The sequence below is a fragment of the Blennius ocellaris genome (genome assembly GCF_963422515.1).
Source record: "Blennius ocellaris genome assembly, chromosome: 6".
Taxonomy (NCBI): domain Eukaryota; kingdom Metazoa; phylum Chordata; class Actinopteri; order Blenniiformes; family Blenniidae; genus Blennius; species Blennius ocellaris.
Window position 1 is genome coordinate 5668159 of NC_137655.1, and position 24483 is coordinate 5692641.

At 42.8% G+C, this 24483-nt stretch overlaps 1 protein-coding gene across 2 annotated transcripts; it reads right to left on the bottom strand.

Annotated features, from left to right (window-relative positions):
- Positions 1–1611: 1611 nt before the first annotated feature.
- On the bottom strand, positions 1612–24483 carry hibch (3-hydroxyisobutyryl-CoA hydrolase). Of its 2 annotated transcripts, none has more exons than XM_080497906.1 (14): positions 24350–24483; positions 23570–23612; positions 23250–23381; positions 22514–22598; positions 22343–22423; positions 21579–21631; positions 14260–14338; positions 7331–7476; positions 6279–6365; positions 6124–6182; positions 4998–5079; positions 3102–3221; positions 2400–2433; positions 1612–2176 (listed from the first exon to the last, which is right to left on the bottom strand). In XM_080497906.1, exons 1-14 carry the CDS (start codon positions 24379–24381, stop codon positions 2061–2063), a joined length of 1149 nt encoding a protein of 382 aa, XP_080354032.1. In that variant the 5' UTR covers positions 24382–24483; the 3' UTR covers positions 1612–2060. The 2 variants fall into 2 exon arrangements, with proteins under 2 accessions (XP_080354032.1, XP_080354031.1); XM_080497905.1 differs by having other exon boundaries at positions 23250–23384.

A 24483-nucleotide genomic window follows, 5' to 3' on the forward strand; every position in this document is an offset into this window, starting at 1 on the left:
ATCGAGGGTTATTGTTGGGGTTGTTGTGTGTGTTGATTTGTGCTTGTGTTGTGTTTTTGTTCCTCGGTTCAGATAGTTAATTATTTCTTCTAGTTTGGTTTTGGTTTGTTGGATGTTGGTGTGCAACCATGAGTGAGAAATGTGTTGTGTGGAGTCCCATCCTGTTGTGAAGTTCCAGTTGCGTGTGTTCATAACAAATTAAAACCCTCTGGTGATCAGCTGGCAGAATAGAATCTTGACTCAGAGCAAATCTTATGCGGCGCTCGCCGTAGTATTAATACACGGTTACTCTGCAAACTGCTCTCACGGCTGACAACGACTGAGAGTAAATGTTCTTTTAAAAATAAGTGAAATTGGATAATTTCCCACGGCACACCTGACTATATCTCGCGGAACACTAGTTGAAAAACACTGCCATAACGCACTGCATCAATCCCGGCTCAGCGTCGACTCAGGGTTGCAACACTTTGCCTCGTAAAGCAAAACGAGTCGGATGAAATCTCACGCTACGGGGTCGGGAGTTCAGAAGCCGGGGAGAGGACAAACAAAAGGATTTAATACCGACAGCCGTCAGGCGCCTGCTTGGCGAACAAATGAGGGCCGTAAAACACCAGGGCTCGCGTGTGAGGCAACAACACAACAGATGGGAGCGGAATGACGTGGTCACGTAGAGAAGGACTTGTCTTCCAGACACATTTGGAACAAAACAAAACCCACTAGACTCAGTAAACCTCCACCAAGTCAATCCAATGCAGAATGGCTCAAAAAACAGGCCACGGCTAATTTCGCTTTTGTGGATAGAAATGAACAGTCGGTTCAGATGTTGTGAGATACGATGCAAAGAAAACAACAACAAAAATAGAAAACTCACGTACACTGCAGGAGAAAATTTACATTTGTTGATGTTTTTAAATGTTTAAAAAGACACAGTTGGCCTTTGTTTGGTCGCTGTCCGACATGATGAATACAGTTTTTAGATTTAACGTGGCGTCTCTGTAAAATTATTATATTGGACTCAAAAAACACACACACAAAAAAAACTATGCGTTTTCACTTGAAATGGTTTTAGATGTTAATCAGTTTCAGCCTCACTGATTCTAATGCTTTTCGACACGCTGGTCAGATTCAGACGTGAAGAGTTAAGAGTTTGGACACATCTGGGTTAGTAATATTTTGTTTTCTCACAAGAAAAACCTCAAAAACCTCAAATCCTCACAAGCTTCTGAAGCCAGAGCAAGTGGATTGATGAAGTCTTGGGAGAATGTCAAATAAAATGCCTGTGTTTACTCTCTCGCCGTCATACTTGGAGTCACAGCAGGGCGTGCCCACACTGATAAGAAAGACACTTTGGAACCGGATCTGTACTTTTACAGCCCTGTAAAACTACTGACCTGAAAGGCTTGGTCTTTATACCACCACATATTCATTATTCTCAAACTGAAAACACCAGATTCGATGTTAATAAACTCTCTTTACGGCCATCTGTTCTCAGTTATACATTATTCAGCTGGAGACACCTTCTGTTCCAGAGGGAGTGATTTCATTCCCTCCTCTGTTTCTCTGCGGGACATTTGACTCGTGAAGCGATGTTCAAAAATCACACCTGTCAGGACTGGTGAAATCAGATTTGTGTTTTATAAAATCTCGCCGTGCAAATACACTTTGTACAGATGCGGATTCACTGCAATCGGCTGGGAGTGTCGCCGCAGAGGAAGAAGTTTCAGACGACGTAGATCAGTACAACGTCCGCAGAAACGCTGTGGCGCAGCGCTGAGGTCACTCTCGTGAGGGGAAGTCGTAAACAAAACACTTCACCTCCTCCAAAAGGGTCAAACATCTCTCCTCCCTGCGTTACAGCTTTTTCTTATCCGCAGAGGAAGCGTTCTGCCCAACAACGCATATTCACAAGATACCCTACAGTACGACTATACAGAATGATACAGAATGATACAGAATTCCTCCAAAACGACGCTTCATACCCAGAATGCGTCGGCGGGAGGCACGGCAGGAAAGGCTTTTAGCGGTTGTGTCTGAAGCCGCCGTTGGGCTTGATGGGAACCTCAGAACTTGAGATCTTTGTCCCCCAGTGAGGAGAAGCACTGCTCCAGGGCCTGGTCGGACACCCCCTCCAGCGTCGACGGGTTCCACTTGGGACTCTGGTCTTTGTCGACCAGCACTGGGAAAACAACGCGGAGAGGCATGGAGACGGGGGTCATTAATCGGCCGACAGGAAGTAATCCACCACCTCTGCTCACGGCATTAGCCATAATCCATTGGGCAGGTACTCGGATTACCCGTCAAATTACATTTGAAAGTGAAGATGCTTTACATTCGTTAACTCCGTCGTCACACTTATGATCTTTAAACTGTGAACTGCCGGGTGAAATTCAATAACTTACCTGCTCGGACGCCCTCATAGAAATCACAGCCTCTCTGCAAAACAACACAAATATTACATTTGTCATAAGAGTAAAGTTCCACCAGAACATTACAGCCGAAGGCAAATTCATTGGACGTTACATACATGGATGCTTTCCTCCTATAAATATAAGTTTTCTACCAGCGGTGAATCTACGAATAATTCAAACTGTTACAAGGAACTTTGATGTACAATCATAAATTACAGGTTTTTTTAATTGCCGACATGTTATACGAGTTGAAAACGAAACGTTTTCAAGTAAAAATTTTGAATTTTCTTTACGTTTTGAGTGTTCGGAGCCACTGAAATAACAACCCTTGGCGGAAATTTAATTTTTTTGAAAACGCTCCGACTCTGTAGCAACGGTCTCCCGTGGTCAATGTTTGTATTGTATTGCTCTCTGCACACGTGTGTCTGCAGAGCAGCAGCAACTAGTGACTCAGTATGGATTTAAAGGCTGTTTAACAGCTGGAGTAGCCAAAAAGACAACATGTTTAGGGAAACATGCAGATATAGTGGACGGACAACATGCATCCAGATGTTTTGCATGTCGAAATGAAATAAAAATCCAAATGTCAACTGTCGTGTCAAACGTGAACAAACTGTTGTGAGGAAATACGCCGCTGGGAAAGCATGACAGGTGGAGAACGTATGGACAATGTGTGCAGACTGTGACCCTTACCATGCAGGCCTGGCTCAGCCGGTACTCCATCACCAAGACGTCCTGCAGGCTCAGGGCGGCGCCGGCCTGCTGCTGCTTGTAGGTGATCTTCAGGGACGTGGGAGACATTTTGGACAGGCTCTGCGGGAAGGGAGACGTTTGACCGGGATCGGCTGCGAAATCGCGATTTCACGGGGCGAATCGTGGCGGCAGCAGGACGGGAAGTGCGGGCCGGGGACGTGTGTGAGTCAGTGAAGGGTGGTAACGGAGAAAAGTGGGGCCCGGTAAATATTTGATGCCCGTACGAGATGTTCATTTCAGATTGCCGAAGCCTCAGAAGGGAGCGGAAACCCTGAGCCGTGAAGCTGTGGATCTGACTGGCGGACTGAACGGCCGGGAGAGGAACGATAAACCCCCGAGAGGTGGAGGAGGGAAGGAGGACAAACTCTTCCACATTCGCACTGTTCCTGGGTGTGTCAGAAAAAAAAGATTTAACCTAGCAGCCGATATATCTCTGCTCGTCTCCACTTCCTGTCTTGCCGAATTCCTCCCTGGAATAAATGGCGCGGGACACGTCACAACCTTGGGAGAGAGGGAGAGCCTCACCCGTCACCATGGAGGGAATCAAATATAGGATCAAAACAAATAAATCTATAAAATAATTTTACTTAAAAGGTTCCATACTGCACAATTCACTTTGTAATGCTTGTCTCGCAGTAATACGTGTCTCCAGAGCCTGTGAAGTGTTTCTCATAGTTCCATTCACATCCAGTGGATAAACCACACACACACACGCACACACACACACACGCACGCACGCAGACACACATGCACACACACTTCCACTCCTCATTGATGAGATTTGCTGCTGATTTTTCTCATTTTCCGCTATTGTTCTTTCAATGATCAAAATCATGTTTTTTTTGGTTCTTTGTTTTGTGTCCTTTTGTTTTTGCTTTTGTTATCATTGTTGTGATTGTTTTGCCTTTTTGCTCTGTTGTTGCTCAGGCTGGTTTCATCTCATGACAGTTGGAAAATATTTGGATCACTGTGATTTTACTGTGTTAAAAAAAAGAAAAAAAAAGAAATGTATGTATCTGGTTTCTGCAAAGGTTTCTCCCTGTTGGGGGAGTTTTTCCTTTCCACAGTCGCAAACACACCTGCTTGCTCATGTGGATATGTTGGGCTTTTCTATTTTCTCTATAAAAGCACATTGGAATGACTAATGTATTTAAAAATGTAATTCTTTAATAAAAAAAAGAAGAAAAAAAAGAGAAATGTTTCTCATAATCACAGTGAACTGCCTTGTTTACATCTTCTGTAATGTGACCTGTACTGTAGCGCCGGGTTCTAAAACACAGCCAGGAGTTTATTTTAAAGCAGAACTCAAGTAATTCTGCTAATTCAGCCGAATTTGATCGACAGGGAAAACACACACAAGAAGCCCGATTATAAACGCAGCCAAGCCCTAAAGTAGAACAGAGCATGTTAATGATAAATCAATATTAGCCTGTGCGTCCTCCGCAAGCTACTTATTAGCATTCGCTTGAAAAAAAAACCTATTTGTAAGACATATAATATTATTATTACTATCTTGTATTAAAATCCATAGTGCACAGCCATAATGTTCAGGTTTGGAGAGGCTGAAGAAGAAAATAAGATCCCTCAGGTAAACTTGGTGAATGGAGCTCGTTTGGTTTTACGCTTTTCCTCAAGCTGCGATTGTTCCAGGCAAGCGAGAAATGAAACTAACCCCATTAAGTGCTTAGACTTGAGGTAACCACTAATTCCTTGCAAGAGCTCAGTGACACCCAGGAGCACTGTCTGTGGTGTTTATCCGAGGAGGAGGGGGGGGGGGTGGGGTCACAGACTCCTCGGGCACAATCTGTGACTTCAGCTGCAGGACGAAGGACCCACCTCGGCTTGCTTCTGAGCAAAGTCCGACCCGTCGGCCTTGAGGTTCTGCACGATGCCCTCCACGCTGCCGGCGCTGAACAGCCTGCAGGGACGGAGAGGAGACGTAGGGTCAAGGGTCAAATCTAAAGGAAAGGTGAATTCGGGCACAACTTGGCGTAACGCGTCAAAAGAGATTTATATTGAAACAAAAAATGACACGGTAATCTGCACCGACGCGTACGACGGTGACTGTGACTGACTCACTGCAGCTGTTCCCACCTTTCCAATAAGCTTCCGATTCGTCTGAGGAGTTTTACCATTTCTTGAAGTCATTTTGAGTTTGATGGCAGAAATACAACTAAAAAGTTAAACACCTGGTCGTTGGGGGTTTTGTTCGTTTTTGAGAAAAGTCGTCTTATTATATCTCGTCTGATGCAGGATGTGGAGCTTAATTACCATGAACTTTAAAACGTTGTAATTGTAAATGCAGCATCCGACGGTAAAGTGGGACTTTCAAAAGGATATCTCAGTTCAAATAGTTTGTTTCACATCATCAGCAAATAAGACGATGTTCTGATGACCAACATTTATCGATGTTTGAATGCAAAAAACAGTAATCACTTTCCGTACGTTTGAAACATTTTGTACCATCCAATGTCAAGCAATACAACATAATATCAACAAGACTGTCGCTCAGGCTTCTTCAGTAATATTACTCTATATTTTTAAGTGATATAACAGTTACCATACCATTAGTTCAGGTGACTTTCAATACATTTATCAGAGGAAATATTGTTAATTAGCATTATATCATAAATAGCATATTTATACCATATGTGGGGGGTCATTATTATTCATATTGTTCCACTTTTAGACTTCAACGACAGAAACGCAGTTTTTTGTTGATTTTGGGCTGAATTTTAAAAATGTCTGCACCTTTTAAACAATGATGATTTCCTCTTTTCAGGATCCTGATCCTGTTTCCTTTCCAGGTTTAAGCTCTTCTGTACGTTAGTCGACAACATATCCCCGCATCGCCTTTAACATTCAAAGATGTGATTGCCGCACTTGGCTAAAGTGGGCACGGAAGTAAGTGCTTTTATTCTTTTGGCTCGGTAAAGATCGGGAGAACAGTTTGAAGTCCTACCTGTCAATATCGGAAATGTGCTTTTCCAAGACAAAAGGCTTTTCGGAGTCCAGACTGCTCTGTGGGCGAGAAGCATAACGGATTGAAGCTCCGGAAGAAGAGAAGAGTCCCACCGTTTTTGCTGAAGCTGCTGTTTTCGCACCGGCCCGTCTAACCTGGTTCTGGTAGGAGTCCAGCACTCTGGAGACGTCTTCGGTGGACGGAGACCTCAAGTCCACCAGCTGCTTCTCCAGCTCGGAGATCTATCGGCGGGGGGGAAGAACCTAATTAAATGGGTCATTCTGGAACAGCTTGTGAATGCAGGTGGGTTGAGAAAGGTTTTTGATGGTCACCCGACCCAACGTTGTCTCCACGAAACAAACAACCAGACCTGTGATCAACAAACCGGACCAGTGAAAAGCAGCAGCCTTGCTCTGGTTTTCTTCGACTCGGTACGGACTCTGTCTCATCGGTTTGCACACGTCCTCCATTAAGACTTAATGTTATCAGGGCCTCAGTGTCCCAATGTCAATCGTTCTGCTTCAACTCTAATAAGGCTCGTTTTGGGTCTTTTTTTTTTTTTTTTTTTTTCGTAATCAAAATATTCTCCATTAGGAGGCAGGGCAGAGCAATACAGCGTCATCATTTCACATCCACAAGTGAAATAAAACTGTAGCTTTGAGATGCTTTGCAGTTGCAGTATAACTCATTAAAAACAAATATATGTGTAAGCTCACGCACACCAAATACAAATGTATGAAGCACAGGAAATGAATGAATGAATGAATAAAACAAACACATAGGGTGGTAGTCCAATAAATCAGGATGAAGTGATTAAAGAGTTGAATGATGTTAAACATGAGTCCCACTTGGTATGGAACTTATCAGAGTGACCGTTCACCGAGAATCTGATCTTCTCGTCTGTTTTAGGTTTTTTTTTTTAATTTTTTTTTTACTTTGTTGTCCAAAAATGAATAAACTCCAGTGATTTGTCCTGATCAACATGGGCGGCAGTCCTAAACGTCCTCTGCGAGCTCCTCTGACGTCACACCGGCAGCGAGACACCGGGCACTGGACCAGTTCCAGACTAACGCGAGGCTGCCGGTGACTCAGCGCATGGCGGGCTTTTTTCACCCTGCGGCGTCAACGCAACTCGACCTTGAACTGGGAACGTGGCCGACCCAGACGCATGAAAAATCCGCGGCGCGAGCGACCCGATTCACGGCACCTTCTTCGACTCCACGAAGTGCGTGGCGACTCCGGCTCGCTGCACGTCGCGGCCTTTCAGCCGGAAGCCCGTCAGGGCGAGGAACAGTCCCAGCTTCCCCCGGAGCCGAGGCAGGAAGTGACCGCCGCCAACGTCCGGGAAAAGTCCTGTTAGGAGAGAGAAAAGAGAAACACAAAAAAAGTGGGTTTAAAATTTTTTTATTTTTACAAACACAGACCTCTTTCCTAAAGTGAGATGACCATCCGTCGCTTTCTCAACTTCCTCGTCGACTTACACAGAAACGCCCTCATTTGAATATTTTCAAATATAAGAGTTTTCAAATATTACCGATTGTCACGAGGTCTCATTGGTACTCGGCCTCAGCATCCCTGTCTGGCCAACAACTGCACTACTAGATCAGTGTTTTCCAACCTTTTTTGAGCCAAGGAACACTATTTTCTTTGGAAAAATCTGGAGGCACACCACCACCGAAAAATGTTAAAACTTGAAACTCCGTAGCCTCTATTAACAATATAAAGTCATTCTCATCAATGCTTTATCAACAGGAATCGAGTAAATACAGAAAAAAGTATTTCCCAATTTCTTTTTTTTCTTTTTTAATCACTCAGTGTGAAACCTGGACCTGATGGATGAAGAACTGAGATCCTGGTTCACATTCTTCCTTTTCAAGAACTTCTCCATCACTGTCACTGACACAGTACTTTGATACAAGATGGGAGCAGCCGCAGGTGGTGGTGATTAACCAGACTGACGTCTGTTAAGTTTCGATTTCAACGGCAAAGTTCTGTGTTGCCATCTATTGGCGAAGAGTATTTATACATGATTACTCTGCAACACACTGCTCTCACAGCTGACGTGTGTTTTTTAGAAAAAAATGTGAAATTGGATAATTTCCCACGGCACACCTGACTAGATCTCGCGGAACACAGTGGTTGAAAAACACTGCACGACTAGATGATACATTTCACATCGTAGCTGCCTCGTCATTTAAAAAGATTTCCTTTTACCAGCACCAAAGATTGCCAGTAATACAATATTGTTAAATTGTCAAGATAAATTATCCATAACTCCATGGTTAAATCTACTTCCCAATCACTCAAAACCTTAAAAAACAAACCAATTTGTTGTTTGTAGTCGCGATTACACATCACCGTTTATTGTCCCAGTTTCAGCTCCCTTGTCTGTGTCGTTATCGTCACTGTTGCACAATAAAAACATATTTAAAAAACAAACAAAAAAAAGACACCCACGAAGAGCACCGTTTCTCCGAGATGCCGACGAAATAGGGTTGTGAAACCGAGGTGTCGAGAACATAAATGCACATTTTTACCCACGCACACCAGTCTATGAGAATTATCCCACTTTATCAGTGAGGAGTCAACAGTGTGACCGTTTTCAGGTGCTTTCATGGTGTCAGGTCACGTTTATCAAACAACAACGTGTAAACTAACCGACGGAATCTCGTCTCATCTGCATTTAACGGCTTTGAAGAGTCAACGTCATGAAAATGTTCGAACCGCAGTGTGCGCTTCAAGTCGTCTGGTTATGCTTGAGCTGAGCCGAAGTCCTCCGACATCTTTAAATCATCGCTCCGCCGTCACCCAGACACGGCTGCTGCGGGATTCAGTGCGATTAGGTGCAACCTTTAATAGGCGGGGAGCGGCCGACACAACGGGAGAAGCGAACAAGCGGGTTTACCAGTATTTGCGCCTAATTTCATCATAATTCCACAATCCTAATCTGTACACAGTCCCGTTTGTATTTCCAGTAATGTGCCCCTCTGATTTCAATATTACTGATGGGGGGGGATGAGATTGAGATTGTTTTGGTTACAGCTGGTTTTTCCTGACGGACTCCCTGATCGGCCGGGGGGGGGGAGCGGGATTACACGAGCTGACCTGATTCATGGCTTGAAAATGTAATATCATAAATGTGGCAGATTATGGCTGTTGTTTGCCAGAGCTGGGTTAAATCTGTTAATCCTGCCACGGAGGGGGTTAACAATGACGCGCGACTGTATTTGTGTGTGACTGAGAAATGGAAAAGGGCGTCGAGGAGTAAACCGAGAAATTGTTCATGAAACTTTGGGCATTTGTGACTTCCTGGTAGTGGTCCTACAATCCCATGATTTAAAACTTCATTAGTGGAGTTTGTGTGTATTATACAAGTTAGCTAATTCCTCATCACGAGTTTGTCAAACTTCCTGATGTGGGTGTGAAGCGTAATTTAAATAAATACAAGCCAAAATTGTGCAGAAGCTATCAATATACTGTTTTTTTGTTGTTGTTCATAATCGGTGGATCATTTGACCACCAACACAACGATTGCTGACGAGTTAGAATCTCCATAATCTTGTTTTTACGCCAACATGATAATCCAAAATGTGTCTTATCACTGAGGAGAAACTGGATTTTTTTGGTTTTTAACTGATGTATACCACAGTGGTCGTGAAGAGTTCACTAGATATGGGCACAAATATGTCACACTCTGTTTTTGTTTATTAACCCTCCGATTATTGAACATTGGCGTTTGCAGCTCCTAATTGAAGAGAATCTCCAGGAGGAAGTGCAGGAATTGGTTAAGAAGGTAAATAATAATTTAAGTTCATATTTAAAAAAAGAGCAGCAATTGAAGTTAATTGATTGAGAAGGAATTAGGAGGATTATTTTCAGTTCATATGTACAATACTGTAATCAGTTAATCATTTAAAATATTTGTGGTTCATTTAAGTGGATATAAATTACATTTTCCCTCATCCTGGTTCAGGCTTTTGTTGATCTCAAGAAGATACTCCAAGAGCAGGAGCAGAAGTAAATAAAACTAGAAACAACCTCTGTTTTTCCACACATGGAATATCCTTGAGAAAATACAACAACAACAAAAAAATTGAGAATTGTTTTATATAGCCAATAGATGAGTTTCCCCGCACTGATGCGATCTTATGCTACTCCATGGATGTGTCGTTTGAGTGTAATAGCTAAACGGGGAAAACAATGTACAAACTTCTTTGCACGCTTGCAACATGAGACAGAATAGGCAAAACCTCAAGTGTGAAACTAAAATTCAATTTACTCCACATAGTTCATAAAATCCTTGTCCCATATTTTGTACAATTGAAAAAGTGGGATTTCACTGTGTGACTGCAGCGACGGTAAACAGAACGGCGTGAGAGAGGCTGCAGAGAGGATGGGACGCCGAGACGAGGCCTAAAATAAGCACACGGAGTCTGTAAAAAAAAAACAGCTGCGCCGCAGTGGAATAGTTCTCCTCTAATGGAGGCGGCACCCGAGTGAATTCCATGTCGGCGATATTGGACAGGATGTGTTGACAATAGCGGCGCAGCGGTCCGCGAGTCAAGTGTGTCTAATGCAAACAACAGTGACAATGTTATGAGGGGGAGCTTCACTGAGAGAGTCCGTCAAGATGCATCTCGCCGTAGTGAAGGGAAAGTTCACGAGGCAGGAGGTTCCACACACTCTGGAGCCTCTTTCTCACAACGTGGAGCTGGAAAATAGCCGCCGGCTTTCATTTTGACCTCATGCTTTTGTATGAAGAGGAGAAACGGATTGTGTTGCAGGCTTTATTTCAATATAACAGCAGAAGTAGCCACTGTCACCTTCTACTACTATTTACAATGTGGCTTTCCTGAACTGTGTCATGGTGTTATGAAAGTGGTTGATGGATCCGATCAAACGCCGAGAGAGAAACTCCAAACTCATCAAACAGAAGTCGTAGTGTTTGCTTGAATGTCAAGACTCCATGCTTTTCCAAAAAACATCAATGTCGGGCCGATTGTCCATAATGACAAGTTGTTAGTTCAAGGCTTGTAGTTTGTAACGATCATGCTAAGTCTCCGTATACAGGCTGCCAACATCACACCAGTAACACCAACGGTCCTGCAATAAAACTTACTTTAAAAAAAACTAAAAACAATTAGAATGTGTCTGCATTTAATTTGAAATGTTCATTTTTGGTGGAAAATTTGGTTTTGGGCCATTGCGATTAAATTAAAAAATATAGTTTTACCATCTAGTTTAGTGGAGAATGGCCACAGAGTATGGATGGATGGATGGATGGATGGATGGATGGATCCGTGAAACACTATGTTCCTTGTTGAAAAGACTACGATGTGCCAGGAAAAGCTTTGATTTCATCAAGACTTTGTAAGTAGACATACCAATTTTCATAATTACAATAGAAAGTGGAGCAGAAACAACTGTGGAAAACCATAAAAGCAGACTTGAGCGATTCGAGTATTATTGCTGGGAGTTTCCTTTAATATCTTTCGCATGTCAGCTGGGATTGGCTCCATCGCTCCGGGATTCTGAATTCAATCAAGTGTTTTAGAAGACGGGCAAACGCAAATTTTACATATGGAGGAGTCCTTCGGTTTGAAGCTGTGATCAAAATGTTTGAAAAGATCTTGAGGTGGGGGCTTCAGGGCCACAGGGTGACACTTCAGAAAGCCTTGTCCTACGTGGCGGCTTCACTGGAACACACCATATGAGTAGATCTCATCTCTGTTCATGTCCAATCCTCAAGCCTGTGCAATTGAATCACTACCATTTCCTTCATTAAAAAAAAATAAAAAAATCCCACACAGTGATCAACCGCGGCCTTTTTTTTCTCTTCCTGCTCCGCTCATTTCCTGACAACACGATCTTCATCCTCTCGCTGCCGACATCAGCGTCTGCAGCACGCCGCCTCAACGTCAGCTCGAGATTTATTATAAAGTCAAAGCCCAGGATGCGTCAGAGGAGTGCGTGTTTGGTGTCTCAAATGAAGGACGACTCGGGTGTCCTTGGAAGTTTGAAATAGTGCGGCAGGCAGTGCATTAATCAGAACGCACAGATACGCATAGGAGAAAAGAAAAAGAACAGAAAACAAGATGGGATTTGCTCTGCGTCACCTGATTTCAGCTCAGACTGAATAAAACCAGGACGAAAAGTCTGCCGAGAAGCTTTAGAAGTCGCCATCAGAGGTGCCCGAGACGCCTCGACAGTCCATTATCTGCCTTTATGTGCCGAGAGGACCGACAGGAAACATCCGACTCTCTGCTCACACACTCCTTCACGCCACAATCCCTCCGTGGGGAAATGTCCCAGTCGCTCTGCAATCTGAAAATCATTTCTATACATACATACCGTTGGCAGTGCGGCTCGAGCCGAGATAGAAACCATCTGGATTTCGGTGAAAACGGGCCAGTTTATGTCATAGTGTCAGCTGTAATTTGTGAGTTGTTACGAGATTTGCTGCTAATCTCCTCAGCGCCTCAAGAGAAGGCCATCTGTCTGCAAGAGTCAATTAGCTAAAGAGCAAACTATGGCTTAGTGCCTCAGCATTGGCCATTCACACTCATGGAAGTGGCTCAGATGGGGGGGAAAAAAAAGAAAAAGAAAACAAAGAACAACATCTTGATGATTATTTCAGGCGCCAAGACAATGTAAGCACTAATGCGTGTTTATGTGAGTGCCGCCGCACTGTAAAAAGGCTTTCTAAAAATTCATAATGAGCAGATTCCGCCTTTCTTATAATGCTATTAAAGGGATTTCCTCTTCTCTCAAACATGAGCACATGCAGTTTAAGCAGATTACTCAAGTCGGGGAGGTGGCGAAATTTTCCAAGCGAATGAGATGGAAGTTTTAAGCTAATGAGATCCACAGTGGCCGTGTGCTGGAGGTCCACCAGTTCACCAAGTAGTTTAGCATAATTTTGTGGTTTTTTTTTTTTTTTTGACAAAAGAGCTTTTAGTGTCCAGCATTTCTTCAAACGATAAATTGGAGGCAGGATGGTTTCTGACTACAGAAACACATTACATGCTGTTGTATAAAGGCTCAGGTGACTATGAACGTCATCACTCGGTCAATAGTTCCTGCAACTTTCTCCGTTTTTGGATCATCTGTCCCCCCCCCCCATCTCAGCAGATCTTCTACTGTCACGCCCCCCCCATCTCTCCACCTGCAACTTCCTTTATCCAATATATCCACCAACCACCTCACCCTCTCCGGCCGTATTTCCAAACAGCTGAACCTGAGCTCCCCCTCTGATCTGTTCCTTCATATTTCCTACAGTGTTTGCTGGAATTAAAGCAATTCTTACCCAATTAAGTATTCGATAACCTGGATAGTTATATGTAATAATGTAACTAATGTAAAAACAATAAACCAACAATGATTACCAAGCAAAATCCATAAAGTAAAGTGAATGCATTTCAAATTTTACGTAACTTGCTTAAAAAAAAAGGGGTTTTTTGTGCTTTTATTTGTGAAATAGTATGAAAAATGTGTTTAGGATTGGATGTTTGGATTAGGTGAGATGAAAGGTTGACACGTCGGCTCACATTTTACAAGTCTGCGATAGAAACTTTGGATATCAGCCAAGGTGAACGAGCTGAAAGTTGCCAGCTCGCTCTCCTCCCACTCCAAGTGCCAGGAAAAGATGACAAAGGCAGAGGAAATGAGAAATCACATGTGGGAAAAGAGGAATTCTCGTCTCGAGCAGCAGCACCAGTTGGTGCTGACAGCCGCACGGCTGCATGGCCTCTCTGAGGGCTCCGTGGTTCCACATTTCTCTTTTCATACAGGATGTGGCGTCCAATGAGGTCAAACAATGACCAACGCTGCTGCAGCTTACCTTATGAAGATAGAAATCCAACCTCGCATTTGAAGACTATTTTACTGTCGCCATCACACATTTAGTTTCACTTTTCTGATAAGTACTACACTTTCCATTGGCTCCCCCCCCCCCCCCCCCATCTATCTATCAGCTGGGTCTGCGGCTGAAATCATGGCTCCTACCATAATTAATGATCCAGACACCCGCCCGCACTCATGTCGTCCAGCCAGATTACCCCCCAGTCCCCCCTCCTCCACCCCTCCACCCCCCCCCTTCCTCCAGGGTGACAGTAAGCGGAGCAGTTGGACTCTTACCAATGGCCGTCTCCGGCATAGCAAACAGCGTCTTCTCAGTGGCAACGCGAAACCGTCCGTGAACCGAGAGGCCGACGCCCTGCAGGGGGAGGAGAAGGAACAGATTACAATGGATCGATGAACGACAACGAAATATCTCGAGAGCGGGGGGGGGGGGGGGGACACAGACGTGTGGGAGTAAACAAGAACGGAAAATGGCGAGGCCAGGGAAAAAGTAATCTGGGCCGAACCCCTTGTAAGCATGTGATTAATGCCTGTGGCTGCCAGCAGGGGAGGGAAGTGACGGCTAATCAGCAGCGCTAGTTCCAACCGAAGTTCATGAGGTTCATTTAAAAAAACGACATCGTCATACTTACACGTGCTGCATTGTACGGTACACGCATGCAACGAATGAAATTACGAGCGTGGTGTCAAATGCGGTGTCATGATATTCGAAAGCCGTATTCAGGATTTGGTCAAAGTTGAAGCAAAAGCTGCAGGATGTGATCCACATCGGCAGCAGATTGCAAAGTGTGGAAAAATACTGAATAACTTACTTGAAATCATTCTGTTGATGTTAGATTTATTAAAAGCTGTAGGAACTTTCACAGCGTTTCGACACTCTGGTGGCTCCAGCCAGGTTCTTCACTGTATTTGTAAGCTGCCCATGTTATTTGACAAGTCGGAGGCTTTGTCAGGCAAAATATTCTCTCACTATCTCATTGTTTTTAACCTTTTCTTCGCTTTGATAGGTGTGGGCACTTTCCTTTTTTAACACGTTTCAGCACCAGGAAGTGAGCAGCTAGCAGCGGAACCTCATTAAGGAGATTCTCTCATCGCCTGCAAAGGTTTTTTTTAAAAGTTATCTTGGCATCAATGCTATGAAGCAAATTTGGAACTGAACTGAAAAATATGCGGCAAAGCCACGTTCAATAAACCAGTGGTAAAAATATGAGTAATACAGTGATGCTTAAAATTTCACAAATTCTTTTGGGGGAGGTGGATGTTTGAAATGCCAAGGTCAAGAAAGTGAGACTGTGGAATTTTCTACTCTCTTATCCTGCTGCAGATTCTTGCTTTTACCACTGAAATCATACTTATATATATATATATATATATATAGCCACAATATTAAGAACGCTTTGTTAAAACCAGGTTGGACCTCATTTCTTTGCGAAGAGACTCTTCAATCTTGTCAAATTGAACAAGGTCCTCAAACTCTTCGTCAGAGGTTTCGATTCAAATCGACATGGCGACGTCACGTAGTCGCTGAAGATTTGTCAAATGGGATGTTAACGCCAGGAGTTCTGAGCCATCTGGCGTGTCTTTATAGTCTTAAAATGTCTACAGATAGAGATATCAGATAATCTCCCACAGCACCCACTAGTGGCCCAACATGCCAAGTACAACAGTTTCGGCATTTCTGTCATTTACGTGTAAACGTCTTCCAAAATGTTGCCGTGTGACTTTTCCGAAACAAAAATGTGAAATCGATGCGTTTTCACTTGGAATTTGATCGTGAAAATTGGAGCCTAAAACAACAACAACAAAAAACGACACATCTTTACATAGATCCGCTACAATGTATGTCCCTGCAACTAAATAGGCAACTAATGAGATTATAACAACTTTAGAATCTCTTCAAATGTTTCACATCTCAGAAGATTATATGGTCAGTCCTGGTGAACTTGAACCAAATGCTGCCAAAGACAAAACACACAAATCAGGATGTCATCCACATATATATATATACATATATATATATATATACATAAAAATACGACAACCCTTTAATGGAGCAAGAAACTGAACACTCATTGAATATCTACTAAAGATAGCAGCTGTACTGTTCCTACAGGGTGTGCACTGCCGGCACTGAAGCTTTTGGAAGTCTACAATATGTCTTATTAATTACAGCACCATGTACCTGAAGGGAAACATGGTGCGGCAGAACCCCTGGCTGTTCATCACCGCAGAATAATTTACTGGTCAGGACAGAGGGAGGAAAAAAAAAAGAAGAAGATAATTCAGTGACTGGTGGTGATTAATGACAGAGAAGGGCGATCAGGTAAATCCCCCATGGCTCCACCTCGACGAGGAGCGAGCGATGGAAACCCACCCATGATTCATTTCCACTAATGAACTCATATATCTGCTTCGTGTGAAGCTGCTTATACCTTGCTCGTACAGATCAATGTCAGGTATCCCATGTGTGCCGGGGTCTGTGAGGCCGCACAGATAATATATTAGTGCCTTTTTTTTACTGTAAGTGGTGGTGTCCTTGAGTCTGTCAGGCTTTAAATTGGCTGAAGACTCAATGTGCTTATTGGTTTTTCAAGTGGGTCCTGCAGAAAACAAAAAGAGGCTTCATTATAAAAGAACTGGTAACAAACTGTCTAGTCTATGTCCTGAATTTTAATAGAAAACTACAGTTGCCAGCTTGTCTGCACAGACTTCTACAGCAGAGGTGTCAAACATTAAAACTGGCCCGATTAATTGCACTTTTAATTTCATGTCTAAAATGATGTTATTTTGAATTTACCGACAATGCACGGTGCATTAAAACATGCTGGCAATGTGAGACATGGACGTGTGTGAGATACAGCCTGGTGGAAGTCTCCGTCAGAAGATGGTGAGCCGCAGCAGGCTGCAGAGTTTAAACCAAGCGTCAGGAGTGTGATCAGAAAATCTCCACCTGATCAATCTACTGCAGACACAGGTCAAGATGGCTCCGAGTTAAACGTCTGATTTTCCTTAATTTTGTCATTCCGTTTGAATTATAGTCTCAGTTTCCTGTTCTGTCAACGACTTGCTATATGACTGACTTGTCAGATATGTCCATTACCAACCAGATCAATATATATCCTGCACCGTAGGATGATTACACATAAGCAAAATTGTACAACTCAGCAGAGGGAAGAAAAAAAACAACAACTTCCTGGAAGCAAGATTTGTGTCTACATGAAGCCACACGGCAGCGACAGTCAGAAATGTCTTCTTCCACACGAGGAGCTGAGAGGTAAAGACGGAGCACCGGTGTTATCGCTCTATCATTTTCTGGTATCAATTAACAATCTTGAAATGGACGTAGGGTGTAATCTTCAGTTGGCGCTATGAGACCGTGAATATAAAATTCTCCTGCCTGCACCTCGTAACGTAATGTGAAACTTTATCGATCCCGATACTGGGAAATCAGGCGCTGCAGTTTCAGCGAGGAAGATCATCGAGGTAAGATGAGATCAAAATAAAAGTAAAGAAAATACGGCTACAAATTCATCTGGGAAGGCTTGAAAGTTGCAAGGAGGAGCGAGCAGAGGTCCGTTTGAAAAGAAAAGGCTTATGACAGTAGTTTCTCAGATGTGGGGGGGGGAGAGTCATGACATTCTGGTGGAAAACTGTAAATGTCCGGAAGCATTTTCAAAAAGCTACATTTTTAGTTGCTCCGACAACCGACGCCCAAAACGCCTCTTTTTAAATCATGCACTGAGTTTTATCTGTGGATATATTTTATATGATGGTGTCCCACTTTATGTAGGAAGTGTTTATTTTTAGGTATATAGTATGATGTACTGGTCAAGCAGCATTAATCACAACGGGGGAGGACAGGCCTCGTCCCCCTGTGGGGATAAATAACGAGAAGGAGCGAACCTTTTCCAATCCTTTTGCACATCCCACACTGCAACATTCAACAGATTAAACTTTAGTTTAAAGGTATCAAACGCAAATTGCATTTCGCTGCATGAAGGACTGGTTTGATTCCAGTGGACAGGATTCCTCCGCCGGCGTGAACGTCAACGGGTTCGGCTGCAGAAGTGCGAGGCGGTGATGTTGGTTGGCCTTATAGCTCCGTGATGAATGACCAGAGAGGCAGAGAGGATTTAAAAATATCTGATCACTGGAGACTAAACAGACCTCCTCCTCCGACAGCGCCGCATTCCAGGACCGGAAAAAAAAAAATCTGCATTTAAATCACGGCGACACGTCAACGTCATCACGGCGACGCCTGATGTCACTCAAGTCTTTTACTCATTCTTCACTCCCTTTACGTGAAAAAAATTCATTTTCCCGTAGTAATTGTTTTGTGAAAGTAAAGACATTTTTATTATTCTTCGTGTAAAATGACATCGTTTTCCCAAATCGGGACTTTTCTAATTTAACGCTGCTGTGCAAACGTGATGAAAAAATAAAATGTACATGTTTATTTAGTTTCCGTTACAGCTTAGCTGAACTCTACTTTAGTCTTAATAATGTTAAATGGATCAATTCTATCCACCTGCACAAATTCCCCTCAGCAGCTCAGTAATCAGGCCTTTCTATAAATAACTGAAAACACATATTGACCGGATGGAGAGAAATAATCCTTTTTCAGAATAACAGATTTAGGTTTTCAAGAGGCATTGAATGATTTGAAAAATTGCATTTTACCATCATATCTTGTGGCTATTATTAGACACTGAATGCGTCACGCTTATTGGAGGGTCCTTGAGATATTCAGTAAATGCACCATGTAAATCACATCAGCCATTTCCTCTCCGACCAGGCGACTGGCAGAACCCGAACAACGAAGGCCCACATGCTTTTAGGAAAACGGCCGTTTGAAGGAGCGGCTTGGATCTCGTTTCGCCATAAAAGTAGTGGAAATACAAGCGCTGACACAGAGCCAGAATGTGCCAAAGGACGTATCCGGATCCTGCGGTAAACAAGGGGAATTTGCAGAGAGGGTGCAGCGAAGTATGTTTACGGCTCACGCTCACAAGCAGAAAGGGCTGCAAGATTTATGAGACGACGGGGCAAAGCGAACGCTGCCCGATAAAGTGCCGTCTGGATCGTTGGCTTTTAAAACAAATATTAACAGAACTGGTGGAGTTGGGACACCTCTTGTGACATCAGCGGGCCAAAAGACTTGTGGAGATGAATCTGACTTGACGTATTTTAAAAGTCAAAGCGTGTAAACAGACGGGGCAGCGGTACGTTTTGAACGCCGATGCTTCGCTTTCCACGTCGGTCCCGGACAGAGTATTCCCGAAACGAGGCCTGCGCAAAGGCTCCGGGAGATGAAACAGAAAACCTTAATGCCGGGATCTAAATCTGCCCCGTTTGGCACTCGCTGTCGTCTTCTCGTCAGGCGATGTGGACATTAAGCAAATAAGAACTGCGGTCTCCAGGGGGGGGGGGGAGATTATCGTCGCACAGCTCCGGGCAGATACCCATCAAACAGGAAGCAGCTGCTTCTTGACCTCTGCTGTTGTAAATGTATTAAGTTGTGAAGGCGAACCTGCTGTCTGCGTAAAGGTTTTTCCAATCTTAAATGTGAGATTGAATACGGAGGACAGTAAAGCAGGGATTAATAAACAGCCAAGCATTCACGGGCCTTTAATTCTTCTGGATGTTAAATTTGGCCTAGACTGGATGATGTGCGTGAGATCCTTGTGTTCGTGACACGCCACGCTTCCTCGGAGGTTTAGGTCACTAATCTAAGACTGCGCGTTCCACGTGGGAGTTCTGCCCCCCCGGGCTGGAAACGGGGAACTCTGGTGTCTCGTGGACTTTCCCATATATAGAGACGGACTGTCCCCCCCCCCCCCCCTCGGTACGCACATTAAACAGCCGTCACCCCGAGGACGGCCCGCGTCGACACGAGTGTCCTCGCTGAACAGACACGACAAACACAAGAAATCTTCTTCAGAACACTTGGCTGTCAGAGCCACCGGCTCTAAACTAAAATATATATTGGAGACGGTCAGTGCTCAGAATGTTCTGCAGCCATGTGTATGAAAGTGATTTAAATCGATGGATGAAGTCAGGGCTAAATAATGTACAACTACTAATATTCTACCTTCTGATTTTAAGCCTACACATCTCAATGTAACTCATTTGGAAAGATTTATTATATATTTGTGTAAGAAGACTATATATTTCTATGGTGAAGCAGAGCTGCCATATCGTACACTCTTCAACTAAAACGGTCAAGAAACTTTATGATCCCACAAAACGCCAATAGTATGTGCTTTAAGAGATCTTTATTTGTAGGCCATCGACTGTCACACCAGTTTTCTTTATGGTGGTTTACTGTAGTTGATCTTTAATTGAAAGTTTTCTCAACATTTCATTTGGGGTATTAGATGTATTCTTAAATGTCTGCGTCTGCTTGTGTGCAGGGTCACCAACAACTTTTAAATCTATACAGTGAGGGATATATAAGTATATATATATATATTACACAAGTGTAAAGTACAAATGTTTTACATTATAACACATGATATACATATATATATACACATATATTTATACACGTATATACACACACACGTATACATACACATATATACATATATACACACACACGTATACATACACATATATACATATATACATACACACACACACACACACACACACACACACACACACACACACACACACACACACACACACACACACACACACACACACACACACACACACACACACACACACACACACACACACACACACACACACACACACACACACACACACATATTACAATAACTAAGTAACAAGTTACACGCTCAACTGGTGTGAATTATCTTTAGTAGCGTGAGATAAATAACTCAATCCAGACAGAAGGCAGTAAATCAGAAGCTCTCTGCATGCAGACGGCCTGCGACGGAAATGTGCTGCAACTCGCATCAAAGCTCACATTTGCTCTTTCGTCCTCTTTCTGCAACTGCGTGTCAAAGAATTTGACCTTCAATCCAAAATGAGAGCACATGAACATGGTCTCAAAATGCAGCCGGCAGAGAAGAAGAGCAGAAAAGAGTCAATCGTGTCAGAAGCGCACGTCGCACCCTGCTGGCCAGAGGCAGCGCTTCACGCAGGGACACTTGAGGACAGACTTGATGAGTAAAAGCGTGACTGCATGCGACCTTTGTGACACCGCAGGAAATTAAAGAAAGAAAAAACCAAAAAACTGTGAAGGTCATCAGCAGGAGGAAAACAAACCAATCGTCCTCTCCAACCAGAGAAAGTGCACAGTAACCAGGTATTACAGAGCAGCTCGGGCTGAATCACTCCAGCTGAGGGGCAAAAGGACCAATTCAGACTAAAACCACATCTGACACCTGCAGGGAGACACCAGTGGCAGCAGCCATGCTTTGCCATTTGCCGTTCATCCAATCAGAGGAGACCTTGCCACTGGCTGCAGGAGGAGAGGTGGGAGAGCTCTCTGCTGACACCAACTGGCAGCGTTTAGCATTACACCTGACCTCGTAACACAATCAGCATCTTAAAATCTCCAGATTATAAAGTTCAGCATCTTTCCAAACACATGTGATGTTAATAAAGGAAATCAAACTCACCCCTCCCATTGTTATGCCATCAATAATGGCGATATACGGCTTCCTGTAACTTCCTTGAAGAAAAAGAAGAAAAAAACATTAGTGGAGTCGTGACACTGTCATCCAGTTTGAGGAAGAGAAATACTTAAATTAAATGTAAACATGAGAACAACAATGTCAAAGAGGAATGTAAAAATACAGAGATTACAAAGAATTGGGGAATCAGTACCACTTTTATGGTTTTAATGATTTTTTTTTGCTGGGATTTTTTTAACTCGCAACATCAACATGTTTTTTTCCTTTGGATTTTATTTGTTTTGAATTTATGTAAATATGAATACAAACACTTGGGTATAAAATGATTAATTGTTGAGGTGGAGATGGGGTTGGTGTAAATAACTCCCTGTCACTCCCTTTTCAGAAATGGTTGGGCCTTATTTATTTAATTACTTATTTTTGGCTTTACTCCATTATGTTTATTTGTTTTGTGTTTTTATTTGATTTGATTATTATTGTTTCAAAAAATCTAATTTGGGCCCAAATGTCCAAAATAAACTTTTTAAACAATGTCTTGTTTAGAAAAACACAATTGACTGTGACGCAGGAAAGAAAGGACCTTTGATTTCTTTATTTCTGTGTTCATGTTACACATAAAAATCTCCTTATGTATATTTATCTGCACATAAGTTTGTCCTTTTAATGTTTCCCGTTTTCTTCCACCTTTTTCATCAAATTCTCAGGCATAGATAACGTTCCACGTTTAAGTATAGTACTTACAAACATACCTATGGCATTATTCAGGATGTATTCCTCTCTGAAGAAGTCTTCAGCCAACGAGCCTCCAACCTTCCCGGCTTCGGTGACGGCTGAGAGGAAGGAAACGGGCCGGAATGAGCTGAAACAGTCACTAATAAAAACCGTTCAAGTGAAAACAAACAGTGAAACAGAAAACTCACCCCGGATGTCTCCACCAGCACAGAACGCTTTCCCTCCCGTCCCTTTGATAATCACAATGTCCGTCTCACTGTCGCTTTCCCATTTCTGGTCATGAAAAGAGACAATTAAACAAATGGTAATGAAGAGATGCTAAAGTAAAGAAGCTTAAACAAATCAGGAGATAAACAACTTTAAATACATAAACAAATGATTCTTGCTTACTTACAGATTTACGATTATAAAACTTTAAAAACCGGTAGGAAACGTTTGGTGTTTTCATACTATATTATTCTTAAATAGTGACACAAAGTACAGCTTCTGTTACTGTTACAAGGCTTTACATGTAAAAAGTACTGTTAAAATAAACACTTTTCTTAAAATACTATTCCATATTAGTTTTGAACTGTATTTGAATGCATTATCAGGGGTTTGATTTACGGTAATTTGAAATGAATAACGTTTAGTCATGAAAAGTCTCATTACAAGCAATATAATGTCTAACAATTATGTTTTGTGAAAGAATGTAGATATAAAGGAGCATTTTTTTGCTGTTAAAACAAGCACATTTAAAAGTTAGAACATTAAAATTGTGGCTGTGCTCTGTGGGGATTTGTAGTTTTGAATTGCATTTGTATCCATTACTTCCACTGTTGGCTGTAACGGACATCTTGGTATAACTACAGTCCACAAAACACAGGTGTCGGAGAGTTTCTGAGCCGCTCCGTCTGGTTTCCAGGCAGCAGGATGTCCACACACCTTGAGCTGAGGGTGAATCTGCCGGATCATAGTGAGGTTGAGAGCGTTCAGGACTTTGGGCCGGTTCATGGTGATCACTCCGGCTCTGCCCACCTTCTCCAGGAGGACCTCGGCTTCCACATGACTCGACATCTGCTGCGAAACAGGAAAACGTCTGTAGAAATCTATGCAAACACAACCGAATTGTACCGAAAAGAGTGTAAAGCAGAAGTGTTGTCAGTTTTCATGATTCTCATAAATTCTAGCAATCCCAGAAATCTCAGTGTCCAGCGCCGCTGTAATTCACTTATTATTTTACATTTACTGGAAGATTTACTCACCATGTGTGCTTGGATCCGTTGTAGCCTATAGAGGGCCCTCAGTCTGAAATAAACAGCGAGAAAAAGGATGGATTTGTTATAAGCTACACCTGATGAATGCAAAATGTCGAGAGAAAATTTAATCTGAGCTTCATTTATCAATTCATCGACTTGTGAAGTGAGTTAAAAGCAAATATGAAGAAAAAAAAACCTGACGATATCTTAGATTATTCATATAAAGCACTGTAACATTTGAATTTATTTTTAATAGCCAGGCATGGTCAAGTTTTGTAAGATGTATGAGCTCTACGTAGCTGAAATAGGAAAACCTAATATTTAAAATTGTTGTTGAATGAATACAAAACCTTTAACGTAGATTAAAGTGCAAAATAAACTGTAATAAACAACGACAAACTCTGAGAAGTCTTCATACACAAATAAACTAACCTGGAACTTGCAGCATGTCTCCCTAAAAGTTTATTTACCTATCTATTTACACTGTGTCCTCCACAGTCACACTGTGGTTATAATAGAGTGAGTCCAGAGGACACTGGGGGGAAAAGTCCAGTTTACCTGGAATCTATGGACAAGTTCCCCCAGCTGCCTCCAGCATGAATCATTCACACACCTGCAGCTACACCGACACAACCACAGACACGAGAACAGAGACAAAGTCAACCTGTCAAGAGGCCACCAGTCTCTGGCTTGTCTTCGCACACCGCCACGCTAAAAGCCCAATGTCATAAAACAGCTTTCGAAAATAAGGCCACGAAGTGTCCCCCCCCCCCCCCCCCCCCCTACCTGTAGACAGACGTCAAGACCGTCACGGACATTATTATAATTATTGTTGCTTTTGTTGTTGCTTCTGGAGACTTGTGTCTCGTTGCTCTCTCGCTCGCTCTCCTTGACTTCCTGACAGAGGAGACCAGCGCGGC